The following is a 14,255-nucleotide window of genomic DNA, read 5'->3' on the forward strand; positions in this document are numbered from 1 at the left end:
TAATTGCTGAAAGTATACTCTTAATCACGTTCTGTTCTTTTCCTTGGGATAAATCTTCTTGTAATGGAATTATTAGGACAGATGATACACACCTGGGGCAGGCTTTGATATGAGTCAATCGCTGTCTGATAAGATTGCACTTCGGCCTTGCCTTTCCTAACTCCTCTGCTCGGCCGTTCCACCAGGGCCCTTGGGATGAATCAGTCACCAGACCAGATAAACAAGCCCTTCCGCTGCGGGTGCCTCGTCTGCACCCAAGAAAGGAACCTCCCTTGGATCTCGCCCAGGTCCTGGAATTCCTCCGCATCAGGCTAGGCACCTTTGTACCCCTGCCCCCACGAGCCCAGGTCTTACTCGGCTCTCCTCTCCCCGCCCTGTGCTGGGCGGAGCCACCTGCCAAAGCGGCAAGACTTCACACACACCCCAGCCTCTGTGCAGGGGTCCAGAGCTGAGGCCCAAAGGGGCCCTGGAGGGGCCCAATGAAGACACTACTGACCATCCTGACTGTGGGATCCCTGGCCGGTAAGTACTTCCTGACTTGTCCTCAAATCCTCCTACCCCAGCAGCTAAGGCGCACAGTTGCCTCCTCCTGCCTCATGAGTCTCTTAGCAGCCAGTTTCATTTTCTTCCTGACTGGCACTGGACTGGGTGGAGGGGTTTTCCTGGAGATGGAGATGGCCTAGTCCAGGTAGCTGGAGAAGATAGAGTACTCCAGACCTGGCTTCCTAAAGGGACTCAGTTGACCTTCAAGAATGCGGACATTGACTGACCAGCTGTCTGAACTGGGGGTGCTGAGTCCTCATCCCCCCAGTAGGTATCGTCTTGGTCTCAGAAGTGCCGTTTCATGCTCTGTTTATCACTAAGGAGGGGACAACAGGCTAGATAAAGCTGGGGTCAGGCTATTGTCTCCATCCATGTCTCCTCACGCACCTCTGGCTGGATCAGTAAAAATATGCATCTCCAGCAACAGCCAGAAGGTTGCAATAAGTCACCAGAGTGTCCGTGCAAATGCGACTAAGGACTCATGGCTGTAAGGTCTCATCAAGTGAACTTTTGGGGGTTCATACCTGTGAGACTTTCACATGAAATATGGGCTTGATCTGTTGTCCTGAATGGAATCCAGGCCTTGGCGTGTTGGAAGGAAGTGGTCCAGCCAACTCCCAGACCTTCTTTCTTAGTGCATAATAGACACAGACCTGCAGCTGGGGGGGGGGGGGGGGGAGTCTTTAATCTCAGCACTCAGGAAACAGAGGCAGGTAGATCTCTGTGAAACCCCTATCTTGAAAAAAACAGAGAGAGAGAGAGAGAGAGAGAGCACGCACGAGAGACAGCAAGAGCACTGCTCTGGCTCCTAGTCCATATGGGTCCTTAGCATCCGCAAAGCTTCCTTCGCAGCCAGCCTGTGGTAGACTGTGAAGATAGATGTAGCCCCCAAGTTCTCCAAAGCATGTTCTTTTACATCCCAGTGTGGAGCCGTGGATCTCCTGGCTCATTAAGACTGAAAGAAAAAGAATCAGAAAGGAGCTCCGGGGTGGCAGAACCCTAGCATTAGCCACAGACACAGACTCCAGCCCCAGCTCTCTGGCTGGCTCCAGGTCACTATAGATGATGCGCTTCTCCTTAGCTCCCAGGGCAGCTGATACATTGTTTTTCCACACAGATGTGAAACCTGTCTTTTATAAAGCAGCCAGACAGCCAGACTTCCCACCACAGGTCTCCTCCTTTTCCAGGTTTTACAATGTAGACTTTCAACCAGGAAGTGTTGGGATGACACAGGCGGGGAAAGCAGACAGATTTAAAGTGGGGGAAAAGAGGAGGAGGGAGAAGAAGGTTCATTAGCTCCCTAAGCTAAGAGAAGCTCTGCCAAGATCACTTAGCCCACTTCAAGAAAACCCACCTCTTCTCCTCTCTCCCCTACCACCCCCTAATTCTTTATTGGGGTACGCAAGCCTCAACCTCTAGCCTCTTCTAGCCCAGACGTCCTACTCAGGACTACTGGGGAGTACCAGCATGCTCGGCAGCAGACTCTAACCATAGGAGGAGTGATTAAACTCACTTCAGACAGACCCCAGCCTTCGCTCAAATCTACTCCCCTCTCTCTTGCCTGGGGCTCACCCCCATGTCCACCCAAAGCCACAGTTCAAGTCTACATTCCATCTGCTGGCCTCTCTAACCACAGCCTATGAGCACCAGCAGAGTACTCAAGAACTGGCCTCGAGTCTGCCCAGCCCAGGGGCCAAACTGAATGTTAGCCACATCTCGGGGCTCCTCCGCACAGCTGTAACATTGGGTAAAGGCAGTGGGAACACTCAACCGCTGTCCCCAAGGTCCCCAAGGTCCCGCTGTCCCCAAGGTCCCGCTGTGTGGATGGGCTTCAGGGAGGCCTGGAGAACAAAGATTGCCACAGCTGCTGCCCCAGACTGACCCAGATTCAGGGAGGTGTGACCAGAGGACCTGCAGCTGCAGGAGGATGGGCCGTTTACCATCTTCTTCCCCCCTCACCCCTGCAGCCCACAGATCCCTCTTGAAAGAACCATGCAGACTTGGACTGTAGGAATAGCCATGATGGCTGTAGTCATGGGAGGGTGGGAGGGCATATACGCATCAAACGCATGCATATGTTCTCAAGGCCTGCACAGAGCTCCACACCTGTCTCTTTCCCATCCTTGCCAACCAGGCTGTTCTGAGTACGTTCAGAGCCAGGGGAGCTCTGCTGCTTGTGTCTGGCCGATCTTTCTCACCGCAGGCCAGGTCTGGACGGAGGGAAGAGCACTGTAAACCGAGGGCTCTTCACGGACAGGGACATTTCTTCAGAGGCTGCAAGCCCCTCCCTGGTCACCCTAGGGACAGGCCTGGCCAGCTCTCTCCTTGTCTAAAGCTGAGGTAGTCTGAGTGAAAGAGCCCAGGCTAGACACAATAGCCAATGGACAGGTTCTAGTTTTGCTTTGGGCTTGGGGGTTTGGGGCGCTAAGATTGAAGTCAAAGGTATCGTGTGTACTTTTCTCTCGGCTGTACTTTTTTCCCTCAGCTATACCCCAGTTCTGTTGTAAATTCATAGACTGCCTTCTGTCTTCTTCTCTCTTCCCACCTTCCTTAAACTGGTCCCTACTGGGACTCAGACCACTAATACCCCCTCTTCATGGATAGAGGGGGGCACTTCTTCCCACATACTTTCCTACACTCGGGACAGAATCCCGTGAAGTGCTGGACACCTTAATAGACCTTGCCTCACTGCTCCATCATACAGCCCATGTAGCCCTGGGACCCCGCCAAGGGGTAGCTGTGACACTGTTCATCAGCCCTGGATGAGCCTCGGTTTTTCCCGTTCATGAAATGGGAACAGCAGCAGTCAGCTTTTAGAGAGGGTGAGAGCAGTCCTGCGTGGAGAGGCTCGGGCCGGTGGCCGGCAGCTGGAAGGTCCTTCCCAAGGGTCAGCGGCTGTTGTCATCATGATTGTCTGTTGCTAAGTAAGTCAAGCTGTCCCTGTTCTAGACTTGAAAAGCCGAGATCAAATTGCTCAAATAATTTCCCCATGGTGACCCGTGACCCAGTCTGTACGTCCGCATCCTGGCCCCTACGAGGTCTGAGTGTAGGAGGTGTCGTTGCCATCTAAGGAGGCCACATGGCTGGTAGGCAGGAAGTGACGTGGAAGGAATTCACCAGAATTCACAATCCCTTCTCTACCCCTGTGTGAAGCGATTATGTATCACTCTGGACATGTGCCGTCTTGGAGCTTTTACTTGGAGAACTCTAAAATAGGACTAAGAATGTCAACCTCGATGTTAAAAAGAGAACGTGAAGAGCTGCCGAGATGGTTCAGCGGCCACAAGAGCACTGGCTGCTGTAGCTAGAGACCTGGGTTCAGTTCCCAGCATCCATGTGGCAGCTCACACCTGTCTGTAACTCCAGCTAACACTCTCCCACCAACATACATGCAAGAACACACCAATGAACATAACATAAAAATAAATTGTATATTTTTAAAAAGTGAAATGAGACAGTGTTCACAAGGATGTAAAGGAATCTGACAGCCCAGTTACTACTGGGGGGGCGGGGCTAGACTTGAATACACTGTAGCCACTTTAGGAAACGCCTTGGTGGTAATTGCCTCAAGGGTTAAGAATAAAGGCTGAGGCTGGAGCTCAGCCGCAACACCTATCCATGTCAGACACCCTGGGTTCCATTCTCAGCACTGCAGAAGATAGATAGAAGACAGGTGGAGGGAGGGAGGGAGGGAGGGAGGGAGGGAGGGAGGGAGGGACAAAGTTAAAGATAGAACTACCAAGATGTGTACCCAAGAGAATTATATACACAATTGTGTCCACTCCAGATGAATACCCAAGGGAATTAGAACTAACCGTCCACTTAATTTTTTTCCACAAATGGTCACATGAGCATTATTCAAAGTGGAGGGGAGTAGAAATCCAAATGTCCATCAACTGATGATAGATAAACAAGATCTGATGCATCTATACTCATATAGTGGAGTATTATCCAGTCTTAAAAAGTAAATGCATACTAATGCATGTTGTGGATGAAACTTGAAAACTTGCTGAATGAAAGAAGCCAGACACGGTGGGGAAATAGCCAGGATGTTAAGTAAATGAACATCCCAGAATTGGAGAATCCTAAGAGAAATAATATAGATTTGTGGTTGTGAGGGACTAGGAGTGGGGGTGGGGAGAAGGGAGGAAGGACGGGCTGTGGCCACCAAATACACAATTTCTTTTGTGGATAATGAAAATATTCTAGGACTAGGCAGTACCAACAGCTGCTCAGGGGTGGGAAGGTTCTCAGAAGATATTGACCAGAACATATACATGGCTGATGTCAAGGGGTGTAAACCATGCTTGAGAATGAGGTGCCCCTCTCCTTGAAGGTGGGAGTGGGGTATGCAGTCTGCAAACCCACCCACTCTCTCCGCCTCCACCTCCTGCAGCTCACACCACTGAAGACCCAACTCGTCTCCTTCAACACGTGAAATTCCAGTCCAGCAACTTTGAAAACATCTTGACATGGGATAGTGGGCCAGCTAGCACCCCCGACACAGTCTACAGTGTGGAATATAAGAAGCAAGTATCTCATTCCCTACCGACCCCCTCCTGACCCTGCTCTGATGTGAGGCTCCTCCAGGACATCCCAATTCCAAATGTCCCCATACAGATGTTCCTCATAGTGGGAAGATATAATTAGAGTTAATGGCACAGTGACCAGTGCCTGAGTATGAGAGCCAGCTCCAACCATGTAGCCTTGGGCAGTCAGGGAGACTTCTCCAAGCCTCAGTTTCACCATCTGTCCAGTGCAGGTAATGACGGTATGCTCATCAGGATCTCAAATGGAGAAAGATGACGTCACCAGCATGTGTGCCCTCTTTCTGATACGGTACCAATAACTGATAGTCATGAGAAAGTCTAGGTCCGTGGAAACCTCACCCAACCCCTCCTGCCTGTGTCTAGCTCCGGTGTGTTTGCAAAGCCCAGCTCCCTGCCACTTCAAAATGTGGCAAGTCACCCCCTATTTCTGAGCCCCAGTCACCTCACCTGTAGACTAGGGTTCACAAAGCTTGTGAAAGGGCTGGATAGCATGGAACACAGAACAATGACTCAAGCTGGCAGGACTCTGTCTAGCTCATCGCATGCCCACTTCAAAGCACTGGGCACAGTTTTCTCTTCTGAGCATAGCTCGCTCCCTGGAGAACAGCATACACCCCTATAAGGGCTATTATGAGAGCTGACTTCAGTGTCCACACACACAGCCTGGATGCTCAGTAAATGCCCTTATCATCACTAATAAACCACAGGCCTAGTGGAGCTGTTCATTCACTGGGCACCCTGCCTGCCCTCGCTCACAGGTACGGAGAGAGAAAGTGGCTGGCCAAGGCGGGCTGCCAGCGGATCACCCAGAAGTTCTGCAACCTGACTATGGAGACCCGCAACCACACTGAATTTTACTACGCCAAGGTCACGGCGGTTAGCTCGGGAGGCCCACCAGTCACAAAGATGACCGATCGCTTCAGCTCGCTGCAGCACAGTAAGTAGGGGGCCTGCACATCTGAGATGAGGGGAGAAGATGACATTTTGGGTGAAGGGGGAGTTCTCAGATCTTCTCGAGTGGATGGGGACCCAGCAGGTCTCTGTCCCTGGGCAAGTAGGAGATGTGGCTTTCTGAGAAGGTTCCTCAAGGCCAGGGCACACCCCACAGGGTTGTTTCTTTTCTCTATGCTTACTCAAAACTTCCTAGGTTAGAGAATGCTTCCCCCCCATCCCACCCCCGCCCCAAGCAAGGACTCCTTCATTCCTCCATTGTAGTGGTACCCGGGCCCATCCTCTCAGGATGTAAAGCCCACCAATCCTTCTCTTGCTGGTGAATCTTAGAGGAGATTTGCTTCTTCTCCATGGCCGACCAGCCCTGCCTATCCCTGTGCTCAGGAGAAACCCTGTAGTCAGGAGGCCTCACTCTCTGCTGGCCCCTGCGTCAGCATCTACATTGCTCCCCAGCTCTGAGGGCTTAGCTCAACTTAGACTTCAAAGTTGCCTCCAGCCCTGACCACCTGAGCTCAGTCAGTCAAAGCCCATTAAGATCATTAGTTATCCTTTGTCTGTATGTACCCTTTATCCCAGCGGCCCTCTGATGCAACCAAATGCAAACGAAAATTATTTAGGGGAAAATATTGCATCTGCATTGCATCTGTCCACATATCTCTGGGTGATACACGTCTGTGTACATAGCATTTACACAGTAGTAGGCATTATCCATTGACATATACAAAGGACATGTTTGGGCACAGTACTCTCCACAAAGGACTAAGACAACAATGGATTTGTGCTTTGTCGAGGCAATCCAAAACTAAGTCCCACAGACACTGAGAGACCCTGTGCTCTGTTGATGTTGTCACAAGAAAGAAAGAATGTGTTTACTTATATTCTCAACCTCCCCGACAAAGACCTGAGCTTCGGGACAGCCAGCGGGGACCCACTGTGTTCCCAGCGGGGACCCACTGTGTTCCCAGCTATACATGAACACAATGCTTGGTACACAGAAGAGGTTCCATACACCACCACTGAATGGATGAATGAATGAATGAATGAATGAATGAATGGATGGATGGATAGCAGGTGACAAACCCTATACAAACTAAGCATGTGGTGATGTTGACTGACTTAGGAAGTCACAGCTTCCTGTGTGTGTGTGTGTGTGTGTGTGTGTGTGTGTGTGTGTGTGTGTGTGTTTCTTCCTGTGTTTTAAGACAGGCTTTTAGTCTGTAGCCCTACCTGACCCGGACATCATTTTGTAGCCCAGGCTAATCTCAAAATAGAAATGCCCTAGTTTGCTTTCTGTTGCTGTGATAAACACTGACCAAAGGAGAGGAAAGGGCTTATCTAAGGCTTACACAGATTCCAATTTATCACTGTGGAACACAGGGCTCAAGGCAGAAACCATGGAAGAAAACTGTCTTCTGACTTGTTCATGGGCTTTATGACATTCTTATGTAGCCCAGGCCTGCCTGCCTAGGAACAGAGACGCCCACAGCGGGCTGGACCCTTCTATATCAGTTAGCAACCAAGAAAATGCCCCACAGATACTCACACAGGCCAATCTGATGTCTCCGCCTCCTGGTCTGAGTCACAGTCTTGTTTTGGAACCCCTTCTTCCATATAATGGTGTTGTGACTTTGCCATACTGTGAAACATTTTCCACAACCTGATTTTCCATAGCTGTGAAACAACAACTCATTCTATGGTGGAATCCTAATTCCCTTCCTTTTTTGAGACATTTATTTCCATTTTTCTTCTTTCTTTCTTTCCTTCTTCCTTCCTTCCTTCCTTCCTTTCTTTCTTTCTTTCAAGATTTCCTTTTAACATTTGTTATTTGTGTGTGTGTGTGTGTGTGTGTGTGTGTGTGTGTGTGTGTAGCTGTGTGTCTGTATATTTAGGTCAGAGGACAAGTTTCAGAAGTTTGTTCTTCCGTTCTGTTACATGGCACCCAGGGATTGAACTCAAGTCATCAAGCTTGGTGGCAAGTACCCTTACCCACTGAGCCATCTGGCCAACCCTATCTCCACTTTTCAGTTTTATTGGAGTAAACATTCTTTGGCTGGATTGTTCTAAATCTTAGAGGACAACAAATCACTGTTAAACTAGTACAAATTACTATTCGGGGCAAGTGGGAGACACAAGTCCCTGAAATTGGATGCAAGATTTTTTTATGTTTACATTGTCCCGGAGTAAAGTCACCATATTATCAAAATAAAAGTATGCAGGGGCTGGGTGGGAACATGGCTCAGTCAGCTCTTGCTTATAACTATGAATCTCCAGCAGCCATGTATAAAACTAAAAGTAAAAATAGCCGGGCAGAGTTGTCCTTGCATGTACAGGCATGGCTGTATCCCCATCATGGCCATGCAGAGAGACAGGAAAATCCTAGGAGCTCAGTGGCCACGCCAGGCTAGCTGAAATGAGCTTCCAGTTCAGCGAGAGGCCCTAGCTCAAGATGCCCAACATTCTGACTGGTGAGCTAGCTTAGCAATTAAGAGCATGTGCTGTTCTTTCAGAGGACCCGGGTTCGATTCCAAGCACTCACATGGCAGGTCGCAACTATCTGAATCCAGTTCCAAGGGACCTGAAGCTTTCTTTGGCTTCCTTGGGCACCAGGCACACATGTAGTGCACAGACAGACATGAAGGCACAATATCTTCTTCTGGCCTACACACACACACACACACACACACACACACACACACACACACACACTTTTAAGGTATTGTAAAGCAGTGAGGGTCATTTGGAAAATTCCATCTTGAGAGAGCAAAGGCTTGCAAGCAGAAGCGATAGCATTGGGCCTGGGATAATTTAGATGTTCTCTGGACTCATCAGCCATTGACACCCCCAAAGTTGTCATTGCAGCACACTAAAGGGATGGGTGTTCCAGGCACACTCACATCGGGGACACCAGGAATAGGAAGCATGAGACAAAACTAAGGGCGTCGCCTGACAGGGTTGGTGTCTTTCCCGCCTAGGTACCTCCCATCCACCCCCTGTCTCCCCTGGGCAGCCTTGTTCTTGGACACCCGCCACTCAAAGGCCTCTTTTCACATGTTGAATTAGTTGCTGCTCCCCAAAGCATTCTGGGCTTCTCTCTCTCTCCTTTCTAGCTACCATCAAACCACCTGATGTGACCTGTATCCCCAAAGTGAGGTCCATTCAGATGCTGGTCCACCCCACACTCACACCCGTCCTCTCCGAAGATGGTCACCAGCTAACCCTGGAGGAGATTTTCCATGACCTGTTCTACCGCCTAGAGCTCCACGTCAACCACACCTACCAGATGGTAAATATAGGTCACGCCCCATCCCTCCTTGGGAATCCCATTCCCTCCCAAGCAGACTGGGCTGCTTTCAGCAAAAGCAATACATTGTATAAAATAGCACTTCCCAAAAGATATGCTTGCGGACTCTTAGAATGCCAGGAGAGTCATGAGCCACGACCTCCCTCTCTAAGCTCACATACACAGCAGCCTGCTCAAGGCTCTGACAAGCCCTACGGAGCCAAGGCTTCGATTTTATAACCATGCAAATTTTTCATATTTATTGGACAAGATTTCTTTTGTTTGGTTGGTACATTGGTTGGTATTTTTGTTTGTTTGTTGGAGGCAGATTATCACTGTCTCAAGCTGGTCTGGAACTCACTACAAACTCATAGCAATCCTCCTGTCTCGGCGCTTGTATTATAGGCACAAGCTACGGATTCAGAAAGCTTTATTAGCTCTTACCTAGTATCCTTTAACATCCCAGAGAGCAATATTTCTATTAATGTCCCCAGTCATTCTCTTTAAAAAATGTTGGTGTTGTGGGCCTGTGGCCGTAGCTCCTTTAGTAGAGCCCTTGCCTAGCATGTGCCAAGCCCTGGATTTGATTCCCAAAACCGCAGAAAGCAAGTGTGGTGGTGTATGCCTATAACCCAAGCTCAGAGGCAGAAGGAACTCAGGAACTCAGGACCATTCTCAGGCAGCACATTTAACGCCAGCCTCTACTCCTAGAAGTGTTTGGGGAAACAGCGTGAGGGCATGGTTTAAGACAGGTCAAAGGATATGCAAATGATCCCCTCTTGTACACTCCCCCATTAATCTGTGACTCAGTTGAGTGAATGATTATTTCCTTCTCTGCAGTTCTGAAAAATCCCTCAAAGAGTTTATGACTTAGTGGGTTGGGGAGGGGCTAAATCAAGAATCAGAACAGGCGAGGCTGCAGGACCGCTCAGCACAGGAGACTTGTGGGAAACTCTGGGGTGTCGAAGGGACTTTCTGAGGCATACAAAGATGTTGCTTATCTCCGGCACAGTTCTATGAGTGGGAGATGGCAACTCCGTCTCTTCTCCAAGGTGAGACTACAGAGCTCAGAGAGGTTAAGTCACTCGCTGGGCTGGACCACGTTCAGCCCACTAAGATGAGATCAAAGCTCTCACTCACCCCAGGGGACTTCTGTTGTTGTGCTGTGATCGGAGAGAGAAGCAGGAGCCTGTACAGCGTTCTTCAAAAGCACAAAGCTGACCACTGGGGCTGGAGGGTGAAGCCACATGAGGCAATTGTCCTGCCTCTGCCTTGGATAGGTGGTGTCAGAACCTCCCAAGATACTTGCTCAAAACACAGCCCCTGGTGCTCAGTACTAGGTTTCTTATCACCATGGCCAAACAAACGCCTGGCAGAAATAACTTAAGGGACGAAAGATTTCTTTCGGCTTGGAGTCTTGGAGGTGTCAGCTGGCAAGATGGATGAGGCAGACCAGGGCAGATCATAGAAGCAGGAAACACAGGGGACACAGAAAGAGGCCAGGACAAGACTCAGGCTTCAAGGACACACTTCCTGTGACAATACTGCCTCCAGAAGACCACTCCCCACCCCTCCATGCTTCCTAGTGGGGCTGTCAGATTACAAGTCCATCAGGGGACTGATCCGTTCATTAGATCAGAACCCTGGCAATCCACTTTCTCTGGGACACACCCTCGCAGACATTCCCAGGGACAGCCTCACTAGTCTCATAGGTGGCTCTCAGTTTAATCAAGCTGAGGAGATTGGCCATCACCAGCCCCTCTCAGCCCCCTCAGATGTTTGCAGCTGCCTGTCTGAGACCTGGATTTTAGAGAGCAGCCCACAGGGGGCTCCTCCCTCAGTCTTGAAGGTTGAGAACCTCAGGTGTGGAGGGACAATGGGACACAGGTTTGAGGACCCTGTTGGGACTATGTTGTGGAGGCCTGGGGTGCAGGTGATAGAGGAATTCTAATCTACTCAGTTGTCATGGGAACAGCTAGAGATAACAACAGGAAGAGATCCCTCACCATTAAAAAAAAGCAGCTCCTTCAGATAAATATTTGGGGTTGGACTAAAGGTTTTATGACTCTTGATTTTTAATTTAATTCAGCCTGTGGTCCGTGAGCCTACTCTATCTGAATTAGTCCTTTTAAACTCATGAAGGTTTATTTTATGGCCTGCCATCTGCTTGGCTTCTAAACAAAGCAAGTGTGTTTGGAGGATTAGGGTTTAGGTGTGGTTAGTATGTTCTATAAACACTAACTAGATACTGGGGGTTAATGGGGCTCCTCCCAACTGTGTTCTGATATATGTGATATGTGTGTGTGTGTGTGTGTGCGCGCGCGCGCGCGCGCGCGTATGCTTGTGTGTGCTTTTTTTTCAGCTGATGAGAATACTGAACTCTTTCACTATGCATGTGAGTTTATTTTTCCCTGTGGGTCTCCTTGCTCTTGTGCACTCACCAACCCCCCTCCCCCACCCTCCCTCCCCCTGCTGATACAGTCCATGAGGGCAGTGGGAGCAGAGATGTTGAACAGGGCGCTCGGAAGCCCTGTGAGTATATACAGTGAATGGCCTCACCAGGACGACTTGTCAGTAGGCAGATCAGCTTTACTTGACTGAAGGTTTGTAACGTTTTGAGGGACTGAGGGTAGGGACATCCAGGATGTCTTTGGCCTGAGTCTTAGGGTACCTGGCCTGCTTCATGGAAAAGCATTTCAGGAATCTCAGGTGCTGGCTGAACAGGTTTTGTCAGGAGGAAAGAAATTGAGCCTATAAACTAATTGAGGCTACGTGACACTCCTCAGGTAGAGGCAAGTGTTGGGGCTTAGAATACCCCAGTCAAGGTCAGAGAAGGAGATGTTCTGCTAATAAAGGGAGTCCCCCATTCCATACAGAGCCCCAGAAAGATATCCAGTCAATGGTAGACTATGACCTTAATTAGCACCTAGATTTCCCCCTTGGTTCTATGTAGTTTTCTCTCATGCATTTAAAACCCTTGTTAAACATTTCCTTTCATTATTATCATATCTTCTTATAAGTTGGCCTCTGATCATGAAGAAATCCCCCCTTTTCTCTCTTGTTGAAGTCCACCTAATCTAATATGAATATTTCCACTCCAGTCTCCTTGTAGTGTGCATACCATATCTGTGTGTGCTTGTGTATGTATACATGTATGTGTGCATATATATGTATGTATATATGTGTACATGTATATAATATACATATATCTAATGATTTGTTTTATTTTCTGTGTGTGACTGTTTTGACTGCATATGTGCCTGTGTACCACATGCATGCTTGGTCAGAAGAAGGCATCAGATCCCCCTGGAGCTGTAAGCCAACATATGGGTGCTAAGAACTGAACCTGGATCCTCTGCAAGATCAGTGAGTGCTTTTAAATGCTGAGCCATCTCTCCAGGTCCCACAGGGGAAGCCGGAGACCTCTGACATGGGTACTCAGAATGGAGCTTTTGGAGTTTTGGTTGTAAACCTTAGCCTTTAATGTCTGAGTTGACTATACCTTCATATATATATACCCTATCCAGCCCTGGTGCCTTTTTTTTTTATCCTTAACCTATGTCTTGATATCTAACATGCATCTATGCAGACAATAATATTCTGACAGAGGTTCTCTTTTACGATTTCTTTTGTGTCTGTGTGCATATGAGCGGGCACGTGTGTCACAGCATGTGTTCAGAGGTCAGAGGGCATCTGGCAGGAGTTGACTCTCTCTCATCACGGGGTTTGAACTCAGGTCGTCAGCCTTGGAGGCAAGCACCTCTACCCGCTGAGCCATGCAGCAGGCCTTTTTCATCGAGGCAACTCATACGCCATAAAAATCCACTCTTTTCCTTCCACTTTTGGAATATGTGGAATCAAACCCAAAGCCTTGCTAGTGCTCGGTGAGCACCCCACTCCCGGGGCCACATGCCCAAACCTAAACTCACCCATTTGTTCCTTTGTTTGTCTTGGTTTTTCGAGACAGGGTTTCCCTGTGTAACCCTGGCTGTCCTGGAACTCACTCTGTAGACCAGGCTGGCCTCAGAGATCTGTCTCCTGAGTGCAGCCATTTAACATGCAGAATTGGGAGCTTCTTGGCACACCACAGAGTGCACCACCATTCTCCTGCTGCCCTTGCCTCATCCTGGCGACTTGCCGCCGAGTTCTCTGTCTTCGCTCCTTTCCAAACTGCTAAGGCCTCTCTGAAATTTTTTAAAAAATCAGATATTGTGTTGTTCAACTCTGACGTCTCCAGTATCTACACTTATCATACTCTGCTGAGATTTCTTTATTTAGTTAGTACATTTTGTCTATTTGTGTTTTCTGTGCGTGTGTGTGTGCAAAATGTGCATGGGTGCCAAGGCACAAGTATAGAGCTTGGAGGACAATGGGCAGGAGTTTGTTCTCCCTTCCCTCCATATGGATCTTGGGAATTGAACTCAGATCCCCAGGCTTGGCAACAAGCGCTTTTACCAGCTAAGCCATCTTGCTTTGCCCTCATTTATTCATTATGAGCATATTATCCTTTACTTCTCTGAACACAGTTTTACAGCTGATTGGAAAATTATCATACGTCCAGCCCAGCACTCTGGTCTTGTGAGGGATCACAATGTTTGCTTTCCTTGCACATTTCTACATTGTATCCTGGATATTACCAATGCCATGTTGAAGTGGCTTTGGATTGTATTATAACCTCCAAAGGGTGTGTATTAATTAGTCTTTTGTTCTTTGGGGGTTTGATTATGTTGTTTGTTTGTAACAAAGTCTCCTGCTGTAGCCCAGGCTAGCCTGGAACTCATTATGTAGCTAAGGTTGGCCTTGAACTGGCAGCAGTCCACTATTTCCACCTCTCCACCTCTCCACCTCGACCACGCCCAACTCTCTGTGGTGCTGTAGCAGGGCATTACTGTGGCTAAGCTGCAGGCTCTGGCATCCACAGTCAGTCCTTT

General features: G+C 48.8%; 1 protein-coding gene across 1 annotated transcript in view; it reads left to right on the forward strand.

Moving 5' to 3' along the window:
* Positions 1-352: 352 nt before the first annotated feature.
* Positions 353-14,255, forward strand: part of Il22ra1 (interleukin 22 receptor subunit alpha 1) — a 26,524-nt gene continuing 12,621 nt past the window's right edge. Inside the window, exons 1-4 of the mRNA XM_031379070.1 lie at positions 353-522; positions 4,940-5,072; positions 5,852-6,030; positions 9,152-9,327. Coding sequence (XP_031234930.1) covers positions 480-522; positions 4,940-5,072; positions 5,852-6,030; positions 9,152-9,327 — 531 coding nt within the window. The 5' untranslated portion in view covers positions 353-479. The remainder of the gene's footprint in view (positions 523-4,939; positions 5,073-5,851; positions 6,031-9,151; positions 9,328-14,255) is intronic.

This window comes from Mastomys coucha, unplaced genomic scaffold (genome assembly GCF_008632895.1).
Source record: "Mastomys coucha isolate ucsf_1 unplaced genomic scaffold, UCSF_Mcou_1 pScaffold18, whole genome shotgun sequence".
NCBI classification, from domain to species: Eukaryota; Metazoa; Chordata; class Mammalia; order Rodentia; family Muridae; genus Mastomys; species Mastomys coucha.